The sequence below is a fragment of the Hypanus sabinus genome, chromosome 11 (genome assembly GCF_030144855.1).
Source record: "Hypanus sabinus isolate sHypSab1 chromosome 11, sHypSab1.hap1, whole genome shotgun sequence".
In the NCBI taxonomy this organism is placed as follows: domain Eukaryota; kingdom Metazoa; phylum Chordata; class Chondrichthyes; order Myliobatiformes; family Dasyatidae; genus Hypanus; species Hypanus sabinus.
The window spans coordinates 61,815,866-61,834,179 of record NC_082716.1 but is presented as its reverse complement, the minus strand read 5'-3'; the positions used below and the strand labels follow the sequence as shown (position 1 = coordinate 61,834,179).

General features: G+C 40.3%; 1 protein-coding gene across 5 annotated transcripts in view; it reads right to left on the bottom strand.

Annotated features, from left to right (window-relative positions):
• LOC132402017 (cytosolic phospholipase A2-like) overlaps nt 1–18,314 on the bottom strand; it is a 153,059-nt gene that overhangs the window by 12,368 nt on the left and 122,377 nt on the right. For all 5 annotated transcript variants that reach the window (XM_059984470.1, XM_059984468.1, XM_059984469.1 and 2 more), the window contains 2 exons: nt 15,848–16,102; nt 14,964–15,148 (listed from right to left, as the gene is read on the bottom strand). In XM_059984470.1, the coding sequence (XP_059840453.1) occupies nt 14,964–15,148; nt 15,848–16,102 (440 nt within the window). The remainder of the gene's footprint in view (nt 1–14,963; nt 15,149–15,847; nt 16,103–18,314) is intronic.

The following is an 18,314-nucleotide window of genomic DNA, read 5'->3' as shown; positions in this document are numbered from 1 at the left end:
TTAGGATACTGTTGGGAAGGGAGGGGGGTTGACTTATCGAAGGGAAGCTGCAGTGCTCAGTCTCTGGCACTAAGTCTGGCTCTGTGGCTCAGAAAGAAAGGGAGAAGAGGAATGCAGTAGCAATAGACAATTTCGTAGTTAGAGGAGCAGACAAGAGATTTTGTGGACGTGTAAGAGACACCTAGATGGTATATTGCCCCCCAGGTGCCAAGGTCGGGCATGTCTTGGATCAGGTCCACGGTCATTCCAAAGGAGGAGAGTGAGCAGCCAGAAGTCATGGTACATATTGGTACCAACAACACAAGTAGGAAGAGGGAGAAAGTCCAGAAGAGAAAATATAGAATTCGGTAGAAAGCTGAAAAACAGGACCTCCAGGGTGGTAATCTCTGGATGCTGGCTTTGCCAGGCGTCAGTGAGGATAAGAATACAATGATTTGGCAGACGAATGAATGGTAGAGAAATTGGTGCAGGGAGCAGGGTTTTAGACTTCTGGATCACTGGGATCTCTTCAGGGGAAGATATTTCCTGTAAAAAAAAGGATGGGTTACACCTGAACTGGAAGGGGGACCAATATCCTTGCTGGCTGGTTTGTCAGAGCTATTGGGGAGTGTTTAAACTAATTTGGCAGGGGGATGGGAACCGGAGTAATTGGGCTGAGGATAGAACAGTTGGTATACAAGTAGATGCAGTGTGTAGTCAGACAGTGAGGAAGGACTGGCAGATGATAGGGCAAAACAGCAGTCAGTGGGATGAATTGAGTGCACCATGGGGGCAAAATTGAAACAGGTGATGAATACAGGACTGACGGTGTTATATCTGAATGCACGTTTTATACAAAATAAGGTTGATGATGTTATAGGCGCAGTTAAGAGACTGATAGGTATGGTATTGTGAGCATCACTCAGCCGTGGCTGAAAGTTGGGAGTTTAACATCCAATGATACACATTATATTGAAAGGACAGGCATGGAGATAGAGGGGGTGGGATGACTCTGTTGGTAAAAAAATGAAGTCAAATCCCTGGAAAACGGTGACATAGGGTCAAAAGATGTAGAATCCTTGTGGGTAAAGTTAAGAAACTTCAAGGGTAAAACAAAACCCTAATGGGATTTATATACTGAACAGTAGCCAGGAGGTGGGATACAAGTTACAACAGGAGACAGAAAAGGCATGTAGAAGGGTAATATTACGATAGCCAGGGGGATTTCCATATGTAGGTAGCTTGGGATAAACAGTTCGGTGTTGGATCCCAATTGAGAGAATTGGTAGAAAGGTTTCGAGATGGCTTTTTAGAACAGCCTGTGATTTAGCCTACTAGGGGAAAGACAATTCTGGATTGGATGTTGTGTAGTGAACCAGATTTGATTAGGAGCTTAAGGTAAAGGAACCCTTAGGAAACACTGATCATTATATGGTTAAGTTCACCTTGCAGTTTGAGAGGAGAAGATAGAGTCAGATGTATCAGTATTACAGTGGAGGAAAGGAAATTACAGAGGAATTGGCCAAGGTTGATTTGTAGGCGGCTTTAGCAGGGATGACGGCAGAACAACAAGGACTGGGATTTCTGGGAGCAATTCAAAAGGGGCAAGATAGATACATCCCAAAGATAAAGTATTCAAAAGGGAGGATGAGGTAACTGCGGCTGACAAGGGAAGTCAAAGGCAGTATTGTAGCAAAAGTGAGGGATTGAGAAACTTTTAAAAAGCAACAGAAGGCAAGTACAAAAAAGCCATTAAGGACTGAAAAGATGAAATATGAAGGTAAGGTAGACAATAGAAGAGGATATCAAAAGATTTTTCAGATATATAGAGTAAAAGGAAGGCAAAAGTAGACGTCAGACCGCTGGAAAATTACACCGGAGAGGTGGTAATGGGGGAGAGAGAAATGGCAGGCAAAATTAATAAGTACTTTGCACATACCCTCACTATGGAAGATGCTAGCAGTATGCCAGAAACCCAAGAGTGTCAGGGGGCCAAAATGAGTGCAGTTGGTATTATTAATGTGAAGGTACTTGGGAAATTGAAAGATCTGAAAGTTGTTAAGTCTCCTGGACCAGATGGACTACACTTATGGGTTCTGAAAGAGGTAAATAATAGATTGTGCAGGCATTAGTAATGATCTTCCAAGAATCTCAAGATTCTGGAATGGTTCCGGAGGGCTGGAAAATTGCAAATGGAACTCCATTCTTTAAGAAGGGAGAAAGGCAGAAAAAAGGAAATTATAGCCCAAAGAGCCTGACTTCAGTGATTGGGAAGATGAGGTTTTGGGATACTTGAAAGCACACAATAAAATAGGCCAAATTCAGCGTGATATCCTTAAGTGGAAATCTTGCCTGAAAAAAATCTTTTGGAATTCTTTGAGGAAATATCAGGCAGGACAGACAAAGGAGAGTCAATGGATATCGTTTACTTGGATTTTCAGAAGGACTTTGACAAGGTGCTGCACATGAGGCTGCTTGGACAGAAGACTGGATGACTGCTAGGAGGCAAAGAATGGGACTACAGAGGTCTTTTTCTGGTTGGCTGCTGATGACTAGTCATGTTCTGCAGGGATCAGTGTTGGATCTGCTTCTTTTCTTGTTACATGTTAATTGAGAGAAATGATTCTTAAGGAGTCCATTTAGAATGTGCTGACACAGAAAGAACGTGCAAAGCAACTTGCAGGGCAACGTATAAACCAATTTGCAAAATCAGGATGAAACAATAGCTTGCTGATTAAAGAAGCGATACAGGTAACGGGAAGACATGCTTAACGGTTGAACAATAACGGTGTTAATGCGCTGAGGCTGATAAGTGGGCCAAAGGGTAGTCACATTTGTAATTTTGTAATGAGATTAAGGAAGAATGTCTGCACCTCACATGGGTGCAACTCACAAAGTCGTAAACAAGTAGGGTATAAAAAACTGTGCAAAGTGTAATTCGGCACTCAATCTAGCAGGAGCTGGTTGGGTCCGACTCTGCAGACTCGAAAAATAAAGTTTACCGTTCTGCAAATTGCTGAGACTCAGTGTGTTTCTGACATTAATGATTTGAATGAAGGAATTGATAGCTTTGTTGCCAAGTTTGTGGACGATACAAAGATAAGTGGAGGTGCAGAAAGTGTTGAAGAAACAGGAAATCTGCAGAAGGACAGACAGATTGGGAGAATGGGCAAGGTGGCAGATGGAATATAGTGTAGGGAAATGCACGGTTATGCACTTTGTTGGAAGGAATAAAGACATCGAATATTTTCTAAACGGGAAAAAAATTCAAAACTCAGAGACGCAAAGGGACTTAGGTATCCTTGTGCAGGATTCTCTGTTTAACTTGCAAGTTGAGTTGGTGCTAAGGAAGGCAAACACAATGTTAGCATTCAGTTCAAGAGGACTAGAATATAAGTTCAGGGATGTAATGCTGAAGCTTTACAAGGTATTGGTCAGACTTCACTTAAAAGGTCAAAGTTCAAAATAAATTTATTATCAAAGTACATATACGTCACCATAGACAACCTCGAGATTCATTTTTTGCAGGCATACTCAATAAATCTATAATGGTATAATAACCGTAACGGAATCAATGAAAAACTGCACCAACTGGGGTGTCAAACCAGTGTGCAGAAGACAGAAAACTAAAGCTACAACTATGAGGATCCCTGTACCTCCTGGTGAACCTGTGACCTCTGTCTCAGAGGCCAACGTCAGGCTGCCTTTGAGGGTGAATCCTTGCAAGGTGGCAGAGCCTGATGGAGTACCTGGCAAGGCTCTGAAAACAGGTGCCAACCAACTGGTGGGAGTGATAAAAAAAGCTTCAATCCTTCACTGCTACAGCGGGAAGTTTCCATATGCTTCAAAAGTGCAACAATTATACCATTCCCAAGAAGAGCCGTGAAAGCCACCTTAATGACTATCATCTTGTAGCACTCACAGTTTTGGTGATGAAATGCTTTGAGAGGTTGGCCTTGGCTAGAATCTACTCCTGCCTCAGCAAGGGCCTGGACCCACTGCAATTTGTCTATCATCACAATAGGTCTACGGTGGACATGATCTCATTGGCTCTCCATGTAGCTTTGGATCACTTGGACAATACAAATACTTATGCCAGGGTGCTGTTTATTGATTCTTGATCAGCGTTTAAAACCATCATTCTTACAGTCCTGATTGAAAAGCTACAGAACCTGGGGCTCTGCATCTCCCTCTGCAACCGGATACTCAACTTCCTAACTGGAAGACCACAATCTGTGTGGATTGGTAATTACATTGCCACTTGGCCAACAATCAACACTGGTGCACCACCGGAATGTGTGCTTAGCCCATTGCCCTACTCTCTACACCCATGACTGTATAGTTAGGTACAGCTTAAATGTCATCTATAAATTTGTTAATGATAGAACCATTTTCAGTAAAATGTCAGATGGTGTGGAGAGGGTGTACAGGAACCAGGTATACCAGCCTGTTGAGTGGTGTCACAGCAACAACCTAGAACTCAACATCAGTAAGACGAAAGAGCTGATTGTAGACTTCAGAAAGAGCAAGATGAGGAAACATGAACCAATCCTTATAGAGGAATCAGAAGTGGAGAGAGTCAATAATTTCAAGTTCCTGGGTGTTAATATTTCTGAGAATCTAACCTGGTCCCAACATATTGATACAGTTATAAAGAAGGCAAGACAGCAGCTATGTTTCATTAGGGGTCTGAAGAGATTTGGTTTGTCAACTAAAACACTCAAACTTCTATAGATGTACCGTGGAGAGCTGATAGGCTGCATCATTGTCTCATATGGGGGGGGGGGGGGCAGTAGTGAGGGCTACTGCACAGGATCGTAGCTGCAGAGAGTTGTAAAATTAGTCAGCTCCATCATGGCTACTGGCCTCCACAGTATCCAAGACACCTTCAAGAAGTGGTGCCTCAAAAAAAAATGGTTTTCACCACCCAGGTCACGTCTTCTTCTCACTTTACCATTAGGAAGGAGGTACAGAAGCCTGAAGGCGCACACTCAGCAGTTCAGGGCCTGCTTCTTTCTCTCTTCTGTCCGATTACTGAATGGATGTTAAAACCATGAACACTACCTCACATTTTTGTATTTCTGTTTTTGCACTACTTATTTAAATTAGCTATTTGATATATATATATATATATATATATATATATACTTACCGTAATTCAGTTCTTTCCTATATTATTATGTATTGCATTGTACAGTTGCTGCAAATCTAACATATTTCATGACATATGCTGGTGATATCAGATCTGATTTTGAAATAATAATAAATAAACAAACAATAAATAGAGAACATGAGATGAAGAGTCCTTGAAAGTAGGTCCAAAGATTGTGGGAAAATTTTAATGATGGGGCAAATGAAACTGTGAAGTTTTCCCTTCCGGTTCAAGATCTTGATGGCTCAGGGATAATATCTTTTCCTAAACTTGATGGGCCCTGAGACTCCTGTACCTTCGTCCTGATGGCAGCAGTAAGAAGAGAGCACGATTTGGGTGTTGGGGGTCCCTGATGATGGTTTTAGATGTCATGCTGAATCTTTGTAAACTCCTTAGAGGCATTGCCATGTTTTCTTCGTAACTGCACTTGCATGCTGGGCGCAGGACAGGTCCTCCAAAATAATAACAGAGGAATTTAAAACTGCTGACACTCTCCACCTCTGGTCCTCCAAGGAGGACTGGCACAAGGACCTCTGGTTTCCTCCTCCTTAAGTCAATAATCAGCTCCTTGGTCTTGACTACATTGAGTAGGAGGTTGTTGTTATGGCACCACTCAGCCAGATTTTCAATCTTCCTCCTATATGCTGATTCGTCACAACCTTTGATGTGGCCAATGACAGTGGTGTCATCAGCAAACTTGAATATCACATTGGAGCTGTGCCTAGCCACACAGTCATACGTGTAAACTGAGTAGAGCAGGGGACTAAGCACACAGCCTGGTGGTACATCTGTGTTGATGGAGGTCGTGGAGGAGATGTTGTCGCCAATCTGAACTGACTGGGGTCTGCAAGTGAGGAAATTGAAGATCCAATTGCACAGAGGGATTGAATGTTGAGCTTTAGTTGATAAGGAGCATCCTGAAGTGTGCATCTTTGCTGTCCAGACATTTCCGGGTTGAGTGAAGAGCCAGTGAGATGGCATCTGCTGTGGACCTGTTGCTCTAGTAGGCAAATTGGAGTGGATCCAAATAGCTTCTCTTGCAGGAGCTGATCCACTTCATCACCAACCTCTCAAAACACTTCATCACAATGGAACACACACAAAATGCTGGAGGTATTCAGCAGGCCAAGCAGCATCTATGGAAAAAAGTACAGTCGATGTTTTGGGCCGAAACCCTTCAGCAGGACTGGAGAAAAAAAGCAGAGGAGTAGATTTAAAAGGTGGAGGGATGGGTGAGAGAAACACCAGGTGACAGGTGAAACCTAGAGGGGGAGAGATGAAGTTAAAAGCTGGAAAGTTAATTGGTGAAAGAAACAGAAAGCCATGAAAGAAAGAAAAAGGGGGAGAAGCACCAGAGGAAGGTGGTGGGCAGGCAAGGAGATAAGGTGAGAGAGGGAAATGGGGATGGGGAATGGTGGGGGCATTACTGTCAGTTTGAGAAATCAATGTTCATGCCATCAGGTTGGAGGCTATCCAGACAGAATTCAAGGTGTTGTTCCTCCAACCTGAGTGTGGCCTCATCATGACAGTGGAGGAGGGCACGGATGGACAAATCTGAATGGGAAGTGGAATTAAAATGGGTGGCCACTGGGAGATCCCGCTTGCTCTGGCAGATTGAGCTCTGGCAGAAGTGTCCTCTCACCTGGAAGGTCCGTTTAGGGCCCTGAACGTTTGTCAGGCGACACTTCACTTCCTTCCAGGTGAGGCGAGACTTCACCTGCGAGTCTGTTGGGGTCATTTACTGGGTTCCCCTCCCCCCACCTTTTAAATCTACCCCTCAGCACTTTTTTCCCCCAGTCCCGCCAAAGGAGTTCAGCCAAAACAGTGACTGTACTCTTCTCCATAGATGCTGCCTGGCCTGCTGAATTCCTCTAGCATTTTGTGTGTGTTGCTCGGATTTCCAGCCTTTGCAGATTTTCTCTTGTTTGTCATCACAGTGGGTGTAAGTGCTACTGATGATAGTCATTGAGGCAGCTTATCACAATGTTCTTGGGCACTGATATAACTGAAGTCTGCTTTTATCCCCCCTATTTTTTTTAAAAAAACATTATTTATTTATTAAATTTTAGAAATTACAAAGAATAAATGTGGTAATAAAATAGTAAGAAAAATAATATTGACCCTCTCCCCTCCACTTAACCCTCCCCCCCTAACCCTTATCTAAAGAAAGAAAAAAAAAGGAAAGAAGAGAAGGATTGCCTGGATATCGGAGGATCTCCACATGCTCCATGGAGTTCAAAATAATTTTGATATTTATTTTTACTTTCCCCAATTACTATAATTTTATCCTCAAAGGACCTATGTATTTAATCCTATTTTTTGTAAGTATGGGAACGAAATTTTCAAAAATATATCATATTCATTTCTTAGATTATACATAATTTTTTCAAGTGGAATACAACTATGTATTTCATTATTCCAATGATCCATAGTTAAATATAGATCAGATTTCCAAGTAACTGCGATAACTTTTTTGGCTACTGCCAATGCAATTTTTATGAATTTTTTCTGATTCTTATTCAATTTAAGTTTCGTTATTGTCCCTTCAATATCTCCTAATAAAAATAATAGTGGACTATGTGGGAGTTGTACTCCAATAATTTGTTCCAATAAAAGTCTTAAATTTATCCAAAATGGTTGAATTTTAAAACAAGACCAGGTAGAATGTAAAAAAGTACCAATTTCTTGATTACATCGAAAACATTGGTCAGACATATTTGAATTTAATCTATTTATTTTCTGTGGTGTTATATATAATTGATGTAAAAAATTATATTATAGTAATCTAAGTCGAACATTAACTGAAGTCTGCTTGAAGCAGGTGGGTAGCTTAGACAGCCAAAGCAAGAGACTAAAGATCTCAGTGAACACTCCAGCCAGTTGATTAGCACAGGTTTTTAGTCCTTGGCCAAGTGCCCCATCTGGGCATGCTCACACATCGGCCTCAGAGTCTGCAATCACAGGATCACCGAGGCTGTGGGAGATCGTGATGGTTCCTCTATGTTTCACGGTCAAAGCAAACAAAGAAGGCATTGAGCTCATCTGGCAGCAAAGCCCTGTTGTTGCTTGATTTAACTTTACAAAATGACAGTACTCAAACCCAGCCATAACTACCTTTGCTGATCCAAGTTTAATCTGGAATTGTCACTTATCCCTCCAGATGACTTTCTGGACATCGTACCCGGACCTCTTGCAATATTCTTGGTCACCAGACTTGAATGCCTCTGATCTGGCCTTCAGCAGATTGTAGATCCTGCAGTAATGTGAGCAGTTTTGGGCTTCTCATGCAAGAATGGATGTGCTGGCATTGGAGAGGGTCCATGAGAGGTTCACAAGGATGATTCCAGGAAGGAAAGGATTAATGTATGAGGCATGTTTGATGGCGCTGGGCCTGTACTCACTTAAGTTTAGAAGAATGAGAGGGAGAATCTCACTGAAACTTATTGAATGTTAAAAGACCTAGACAGAGTAGATGTTTCCTATAATGGATATTTCTTACAATGCTTGAGTCAAGTACTAGAGGGAACAGGCTTAGAATAGAGGGATGGCCATTTAGAAAAGAGATAAAGAGGAATTTCTTTAGCTGGGGCAGTGAATCTGTGGAATTCATTGCTACAGACATCTGTCGAGGCCAATTTATTGAACTTATTTAAATCAGAGGTTGACAGGTTCTTGAATAGGCAGGGTGTCAAAGGTTCTGTGGAAAAGTAGCAATAATAGGGTTGAGAGGGATAATAAATCATGCATTATGTAATGGCAGAGCAGATCTGTTGGGCTGAATGACCTAATTCTGCTCATATGGTATTATGAGGAGCTACTTCAAGTGACTTGGGGATAATTGACCTCAACCAAACACAAACCTCTTTCTGTGTGAAGCATGATCTCAGCTACTGAATGTCTTCCTTCTATATTTACTGACTTCAGATTCACCAGGACGCATTTAAACTATACCCATCAAAATACTCACTGTCAAGGGTAGTTGCTTCACCTCTGGCATTCTGCACTTCTATACATGTTTTCATTGAGTTTGTGATAAGGTGCTTTGCTAAGTGGTTTCAGTAGAAGCCGAACTGGGAATCACTGAGTAGGTCACTGGTGAATAAAAGCTACTTGATAGTACTATCAAAAATGGCTTCCATCATCCTGACCAGCAGCAGTTAATCAGATTGGCTTTGTTGGTTGATGCCAGTTCTGTAACTGTAACAGCTACGAGGTATTGCTTATTCTGGAGTGCATGTCTTCAGCTTTATAACCAAGATGTTTGTCTGGTCCCTTGGCAGTGCTCTCTGATGTTTTTTTTTAAAACATATTAAGTGAGCTGAACTGTGTAGAGTCACAGCAATACAGATGGATACAGGCTCTTTGACACAATGAGTCCAGATGCCCATCTCACTAGTTGCAATTTCCTGTATTTTGTGCCTATCCTTCCAAGCACCGCCCCTCCATATACCTATCCAAGTGCTTCTTAAAGGATGCTATTGTACTCACCTTAACCATCACCTTTGGCAACTAGTTTCACATACTCTCAATCCTTTGCATGGAAAACATAGAAATCTACAGCACATTACAAGCTCCACGGCCCACAATGTTGTGCCATGTAACCTACTCCAGAAAGCGCCTAGAATTACCCTACCACATAGCCCTCTATTTTTCTAGGCTCCATGTACCCATTTAAGAGTCTCTGAAAAGACCCTATTGTATCCACCTCCACCACCAGCAATGCATTCCATACACCCACCACTGTGTGTGGAAAAAATTAACCCTGACATCCCCTCTGTACCTACTTCCAAGCATCTTAAAACTATGCCCCCTCCTGTAAGCTGTTTCAGCCCTGGGAAAAAGACTCTGGCTATCTACATGATCAATTACACCTCAGCTTCCTTTTTTAAATATTTCCCCTCTCACCCTAAAACTATGCCCTCTAGTTTTAGTCTCCCATCCTGGGGAAAGACTGATTCTCGATCTTAAATATTTCTATAAAGTTACCCTCATTCTCCTATGTTCCAAACAATAAAAAAAACTATAACCCCTGGTAACATCATATTGTTTCTGTCCTGGTTAAACTGGAAACAGACCTTTCCTATAACAGGGTGACTAGAATTGTGCATAGTTCTCCAAATGCAGTCTCACCAACCGTAGCACGATTTCTCAACTCCTGTACTTAATGCCATAACTGATGAAAGCCTTTTTCACCACCCTATTTGTGACACTGCATTCAATGAACAATGCACTAGTACTCTCAAGTGTCTTTTCCATTACACTTCCTCATGCCCTGGCCTTCTCAGTATCGGTCTTGTGCTGGCTTGATTTTCCAAAATGCATCACTCCACACTTATCTGTATTGAAATCCATTTGCCACTCCTTAACCCACTTCCCTCACTGATCTACGATAATCTTCACTAACAACACCACCTAAATTTGCTTCAACTGAAAATTGATGATCAGACCTTATGCATTCATTTCCAAATTATTTATATAAAAAACAAACAACAAGGGTCCAAACATCCACTGGCCTACCATCTACTTTTTGGTTAGTTCTTCAAATACGATACTAAGCAGGTTTGTTAAGAACAACTTTCAATGCATAAAGCCTTGCTGACTACTTCTAATCAGATTATGTCTATCCACTTGTTTGTAGATCCTGTCCCTCAGTTCCCTCCAATAAGTACTGAAGTCAGGCTGGCTGGCCTATAGTTCCCTGGCTTGTCCTTGCTACTTTCAATACAGAATAAAATTAGCTGCTTTCCCGTTTCTAATGATGAATCAAATATCTCTCCAAGGGCCTATGCTGCTTCCTTTCTAGCATCACACTAAGTCCAAGGATGCACTCAGTTAGGTCCTGAGGAAATTATCTACCTAGATGCACCTCAAGGCTGAAAATAACTCTTTCCTTGTAATACCTCGTCTTATCTTGATTTTCTCCTCAGTAAACAATACCTCATTGTTAGCTGCCAGTTCAGTTCTGACTAATTTTCAAACATATGGTAACTAATTGGGTTAACAAATATTTAAAAGAATGTATGTAAAGGCAAGTTCCATTCATCAGTATGCTGCTCAGGATTTCAAATGTTAAGATTTTCATGGCCAATGCCAATAATGAAAGCAAATTAAGACACTTTGATATTGATCTTGCTGAGAAGGATATGAAAATGATGATTAAGTCAAAGATCAAGGCAGTGGAAATACCTTCCTAAAAAGGAGTAAACCAGAAGAGAACTACCATCTTCTCACAGTGGGTTTAGCCATAAGAATAAACTAATCTCACAGATCAGTAACTACCCCATTAACAATGATTACACTGTTAAAAGGTTATGTGGTTTCCTTTTAAAATACTCAACTTATTGTGAAGGATTTTATGGTCGATCAATCTGCAATGTAGCAACACTATAGCACTTCGGGTTTAACTCCCCATAAGTTTCTGTATCTCAAATCATTCCCAAAATATTCACATTTCATTGTATGACAAAGACATGTACATCAATTCACACAGTTATTAACAGTCATACATCTGGTTCCATGTGCCAGCATCTGGCCCATAACCTTCTAAACCTTTCCACACCATGTACTTGAACAAATGTCTTTTAAAAGCTGTTATTGTACCTGCCTCAACCACTACCCCAGCAGCCGATTCCACATAGATACCACCCTTAGTGCAAGTAAAAAGTTCACTCTCCAATTCATCTTAATCCTTTCTCATCTTAAACTTATGACTCTAGTTCTGGATACCCCAACTTTGGGGTAAAAAAAGACACTGCATTCATCTTGTCTATGCTCCCTATTATACCATATCTATAAGGTGATTTCTCTGTCTCCTTTGCTCTAAGGAATAAGGTCCTAGCCTGTACAAACTCTCCCTACAACTCTATCAAATCTTGGCAGCATCCTTGTACATCTTTTCTGCAATCATTCCAGTTTAATAATGTGTAATTCCTTGGCTGATCAAGATCCTCCTGTATTTTTGATAATCTTCTTCATTGTCCACTATATAATCTATTTTAATGTTAACTGCAAACTTACCAACTATGCCTTGAATATTCTTATCCAAATTACTGATATAATTGACAAACAACAGTGGGCCTAGCACCGAGCCCAGAGGTACACCAAAGATCATGGGCTTCTAGTCCTACTGACATCTTCCAGCACTGTGTTGTCTATCATCAAGCCAATTGCATATCCAATTAGCCAGCTCTCCCTGGATCCCGTAAGATCTAACCTTCCAGAGCAGCCTACAATGTGGGACCTTATCAAAAGCCTTATGCAAATCCCTATATAACACACATCTTTAGCAAATTCTGGCCAAACAGAGGTATGAAAAATGGGCCATCATTGCAGAGATACTGTACAAATGATTAGACTAGCAAAATTTTTGTTGTATTTCTTCATCCCCAGCAAAGGCTTGAAAGATTTTTAATTCCAAGGCATTGTCATTTCAAAAGTCATTAGTAAAGGTCACCCATTGCCAATGCTAGTGAATATGAGCAAGACTGTAAACAGCAATCTATTCAGTCCAGTCTTGCCTGATCAACAAGAGGTTGAACAGACCATGCAATATCTAAAATAACTTTGTGTACAGATGGCATTCTCTGCAAATATCCCAAGGAATTTCGGTTAAAAAAAAAACACAACTACATTGTTCAGATCTGGGAAGAAAAAGAGAACATGCAGAGGAACATAGAGATGCTGAAATCATGACCACTCATAAGAGAAGAAATGAATCTAACAGCATTAATTATAGAAACCTAGCATAAATGTTGAAAGAAACACACACTTCACCCTTCCTTTCTGTGTTTCTCAGAGCGGTCTCATAAATCACCAAGACTGCTGGAGAATATTTGCTTATGACTGTTGATCAAACGCTCAACTAGAAAGAAACCATCATCATTTCAAATAGTAAACTACTGCTGAAGGTCTTTTTAGTCCTTTTTTTAGAAACGTATCTTATTCACTCTTGATTCAATCTATCTCTGTAACTCACTTTCTGAATTTTCCCAGAATAATTATGATCCTTGATCCATATTTTTTTCTCAGATCTTAAATCTCATTGTCACACAGATGCACTGTTTATCCCTTTGTTCACCTTGGCCCCAGAGGTTATGCACACAGTAGCTATCAACTCTTGCTTCTAGTAAGTTACAGGCGAACTATATTTGAGCTAAAGGATGCTGGAAAAAGTCAATGTCATTAGGTATGTTGTAAGACAACGGTGCTCCATGAAACTCTGGGATATTATCACAAAATGGGTTCGTGCAAGAGTACATAAAATACATGATCAGATTCAGAACTGTGTAGAGTAACCTGAGTTTTCTTAAAATGTGTGTGATATAAATTATATGAAACATGACCACATCTTTCTAACAATTTGTGTTTAGCTAGTAAGAACTGGTATTTTAGCCTAGCACTGTGCTCCTAATTTAAAGTAGTGTTGACAATATCACAATAAAAAAATTACAAGTATTTGGCCTATCTACTTGTGTCAGACAGGTTTTATTGGTCACGAGGCTCAGTTTAACCCCAAGATACACCAGAACACTGTGTTCTTGAAAAGGTGACTGGCATTTGTGCTTTGAATGTAGGAAATTTAAAACCATTTTCAAAGCACAACTAATTTATCATATACATGATACAATATTCTTAAAATTAATAAGAATTAATTGAATAATTTAATTAGTAATAGAACTAACAGTTCATAATTGTTCTGCCATTATTATGTAGATAATCCATCAGAAAAATATGTAATTCACACCAATTTTATTCAACTCTAAAGACATTTAAAATAGCTGCCAATTAAAGTTGCATTTCAAAGTCCCTCAACAGATTTCTGTATTAAGGATTCAAAGATTCAAAGTACATTTATTATCAAAGTATGTATGGAGTATACAACTCTGAGATTCGTCTTCCCCACAGACAGCCACAAAAACAAAGAACAACCATGGAACAAACATACAAAGAAAAAAAACATCAACTCCACCCCACCCCTTCTCAAGCAAAAAAAAAATCACGTAAACAGCAAGTAAAAATGAGCAAAAACTTATTAAGGAAAGTCATTATCTCTAATTGAAAGCCAGTCTTAAGAAAAAAAGTGATTAAATGTATAATATTGTACATCTACAAGTGAAACTTGTTTTTAACCATTAATGTATCAAAAATAAAAGAAACCAATATTTGGGAAACCATCTATAGAAACATGTCAGCATGTCTGGTCCTGAAAACTAGAATCACACATCCCTCCCTGCATCCACTGAAATGCAATTTGAGTAGAACCTCATGTTATTTATTCTACAAGTTTACCTTGCAGCACACCAGCTGACACAATATTTATTACAGTAGGGAAAAAAAGCATCAGATCAAAGCCATCAGAAATACACAATCTAATTCAATCAGAGAAAGCAGCAGCAGAGAGAGAAGGTAATGATCAGCAATGTCAGATCCATATTAGACCACAGCAATGAAAGGTAATGCAACCATAAGATGGGTCTTGCATCCCTCTGCTAAAGCTAAACCTACATCCAAGGATCTATAATTACCTCATTATGACAATCAAATTAATGATCTAAGTACCTTGATCTAAGTACCTTGATCTACTTTCACTCAAACCAGAGATGGCAGTGCATTAATTTTCTTACCCACTTGTACACCTCTTGCGATCAAATAACTACAGGCAAACATATATGAAAAAACAGGCAGTTAAAATTATTTAAAAATTAAGGGATGCTTGACAGATCACTTTAAAATAACAGAAAACAAATCCATATTCTCCCAGTAGTGGTTTTTTAACTGAACTATTCATAGATCCTGCTCCTTAGAGCACAAAATTAGATAGGTTATCTTTTACCTTAAAAGGTGGGCTAGAGTCACTTGGTCTGGCAGAAAAATCAAAGGAGATGATGAGGTCAATGGCACGTTGAGGCCGCAATATTAGTGGATATGGCAGGTTGAAGGTGAGTCCACTGTCCACCACATGGATCTTCTTACTTTTTACATCAAGTGGCTCATAGATCCTTTCAAACTCATCTGGATCTGTCAGGAAGACATGAATTCAGATCACACACAGAGTACTCCTCTGACAGTGCCTTCCCCTCTTCTGGATAGTGAATTAATATTGCTGAGACACAGGGAAAATCAATTTATTAACAGTTTCTCTCAATGTTGTGTCATTGAGAACTATGAGCTGTGAAACTATAGGGACATGTGAATTTGGTGCGTTTATACAATGATTGCCAATGAGGACAATTTCCCTCTATCTACTCTAGATGTCCTTGCAAAATCATTGTTCCAAGCAGAACTCCACCTTCTTCCCGTGTGTCCATGTTACTCAATTCCCTGATCCCTGGAATCTTTATCATAAATGCTTTTGCACCATTTCCAAAGATTTTGCATCTTTCACATGGTAAGGTGCCCGAAATTGCTTTAGTTGCATCTGAACCCATGTTCTATAAAGGCTCCTCATGGCTTCCTCACATTATAATCGCTACTCATAAATCAAGAATCCCAAGTGCTTTTTAAAGTAACTTTTTCCAGCCTGTTATGCGGACTTAAAAATTCATTGCTGTTACACCTTAAATCTCTGTTTACATGGGTCTGTGAAAATTATGCCCTTTGTTTATATTGCCACTTCTCATACTTTTAACTGTAGGAAAAATTTGTTAACTAGAACAAGAATAACCCGTGTAAGGAAGATTTTAAGTCCATTACACTGACCAAAAGAGAACTACAAACCTGTGACTGCAGCATCTACTTCATCATCCTCCAGCAGTTCTGGTGGCATCAGGTCACCGAGGGGAGACAGTGGGAATGACGTGTTCAGGTTAAGGCCCAGCATAAAGTTGTGCACCTTGCCGGCTCGGCCTTCCCGTGTGTTGAAAAGTGCAGTGTCACTGAACAGGGTCTTCACCATCCTCTGTACCCAGCTATCATGGTTAATCTGCTGACTCTCCTCTTCTGCCTCTGCTGCTTCACTCCCAAATCGCTCCTCTGATGAAAGGCAAACACATTTCTCAAGTATGTTTACTGTGATCTGTTCTTTAGCATTCAATTCATTGTTTTTACTTTGCTTAAAACTCTGCGTCTCATGCAAAGACTTATTTGCCATTCATGTTACATATTCTGCTAAGTTCAACTTACGTTGCTGGGATCTGTACCAAGTAATTTTGGTTCAAAGTTGCCTGAGCAAAGTTAGTAGGTAACCATCCATAACAGTTCCTACAACATAATCATAATTGGTTGAACAATTAACTTGAAACTGAAACACTGTTGGTGAGTTAAATGCCGGCGAGCAAAGATCATCTGGCAATTTGACTTTTGGTAGTTACTTGTTTGAAACTGGTGCTAAGAATACAATGTCTGTAAATTGCAAATTAGGTTTCCCAGTAATGTATTGAAACCTCAAAGCCAATGCACAATTTTCTTTCCAACATTTCAGGAATGATATGGTTCAAGTTGCTGCCTTACCTACTGACTTAGTGAGCCTGCAATATTGAAATGTTTCACTAACTTGCCTATCTCTATCAAGTTTACTACATTCCTCTGGAGGTATCAGTTTTCTTCCAATTCCAGTCTTGTACTTAGCTCTAAAGTGAGTTACTCCACTGGTAGTTCTACGTTTAGCTGCCAATACTCCACATATGAATTGAATACTTACTTCCTTCAAATACATGAAGAGTAAAAATCTTTACATTACATCTCTGTTCAAATGTGCAATTATAGCAATTTATAATAAATATTATGTACAACAGGTTAGTCAATATAACATTGAAATACAGTTGCATCAGCATGAATAAGTAGTCTGATGGCCTGGTGGGAGAAGCTGTCCCGGAGCCTGCTGGTCCTGACTTTCTGTTGCGGTACAGTTTCCCAGATGGTAGCAGCTGGAACAGTTTGTGGTTGGGGTGACTCAGGTCCCCAATGATCCTTTGGGCCTTTTTTTCACACCTGTCTCTGTAAATGCCTGAATCATGGGAAGTTCATATCTACAGATTGCTGGGCTGTCTCTGCAGAGTCCTGTGATTGAGGGAAGTACAGTTCCCATACCACACACTGATGCAGCCAGTCAGAATGCTCTTAATTATGCCCCTATAGAAAATACTTAGAATTTGGGGGGGGGGGGCTATACCAAATTCTTCAACTGTCTGAGATCAAAAAGGTGCTGTTGTGCCTTTTTCACCAACTAGCTGGTATGTACAGACCACGTGAGATCCTCGGTGATGTGGATGCCGAGGGACTTAAAGCTGTTCACCCTCTCAACCCCAGATCTGTTAATGTCTATCGGGGTTAGGCTGTCTCCATTCCTCTTGTAGTCCACAACCAGCTCCTTTGTTTTTGCGACACTGAGGGAGAAGTTGTTTTCTTGACATCACTGTGTCAGGGTGATGACTTCCTCTCTGTAGGCTGCCTCATTGTTATTTGAGATTAGGCCAATCAGTGTAGTATTGTCAGCAAATTTAATCAGCAGATTGGATGAGAATATCTTTCCCCAATATCTCTATCTAATTAGCTCCTTTAAAGCCATGACTATATGATGTAGAAGTAGAATTAGGCCATTTGGCCTATCGAGACTGCTCCACCATTTCATCATGGCTGATCCAATTTTCCTCTCAGCTCCAATCTCCTGTCTTCTCCCCATATCCCTTCATGTCCAGGCCAATCAAGAATTTATCAAACTCTGCCTTAAGATTCACTATTCTTTGGCTAAAGGAATTCCTCCTCATCTCCATTCTAAAAGGATGCACCTCTATTCTGAGGCTGTGTCCTCTGGTCTTAGACTCTCCCACCACAGGAAACATCCTCTCCATATCCACTCTAACAAAGCCTTCCACCATTCGATAGGTTTCAATGAGGTCATTCCTCATTCTTCTCAATTCTAGTGAATACAGGCGCAGAGCCATCAAGCGCCCTTCATTTGGCAAGCCATTCAATTCTGAAATTATTTTCTTGAACCTCCTTTGAATCCTCTCCAATTTCAGCACATCCTTTCTTAGATACGGGGCCCAAAATTAATACGCAGCAGCCTCTCCGGACTCTGGATTGGGGATTGCCAAACGTTATGTGGATTTTCTGGTGTAGTCTGTTTTGTCATATGCTTTGCGATATCATTCTGGAGGAACGTTGTTTCATTTTTTAACTGCATTGCATTTGTGGTTTCTAAATGACAATAAACTGAATCTGAATCTGAAACAGCTCACAATAT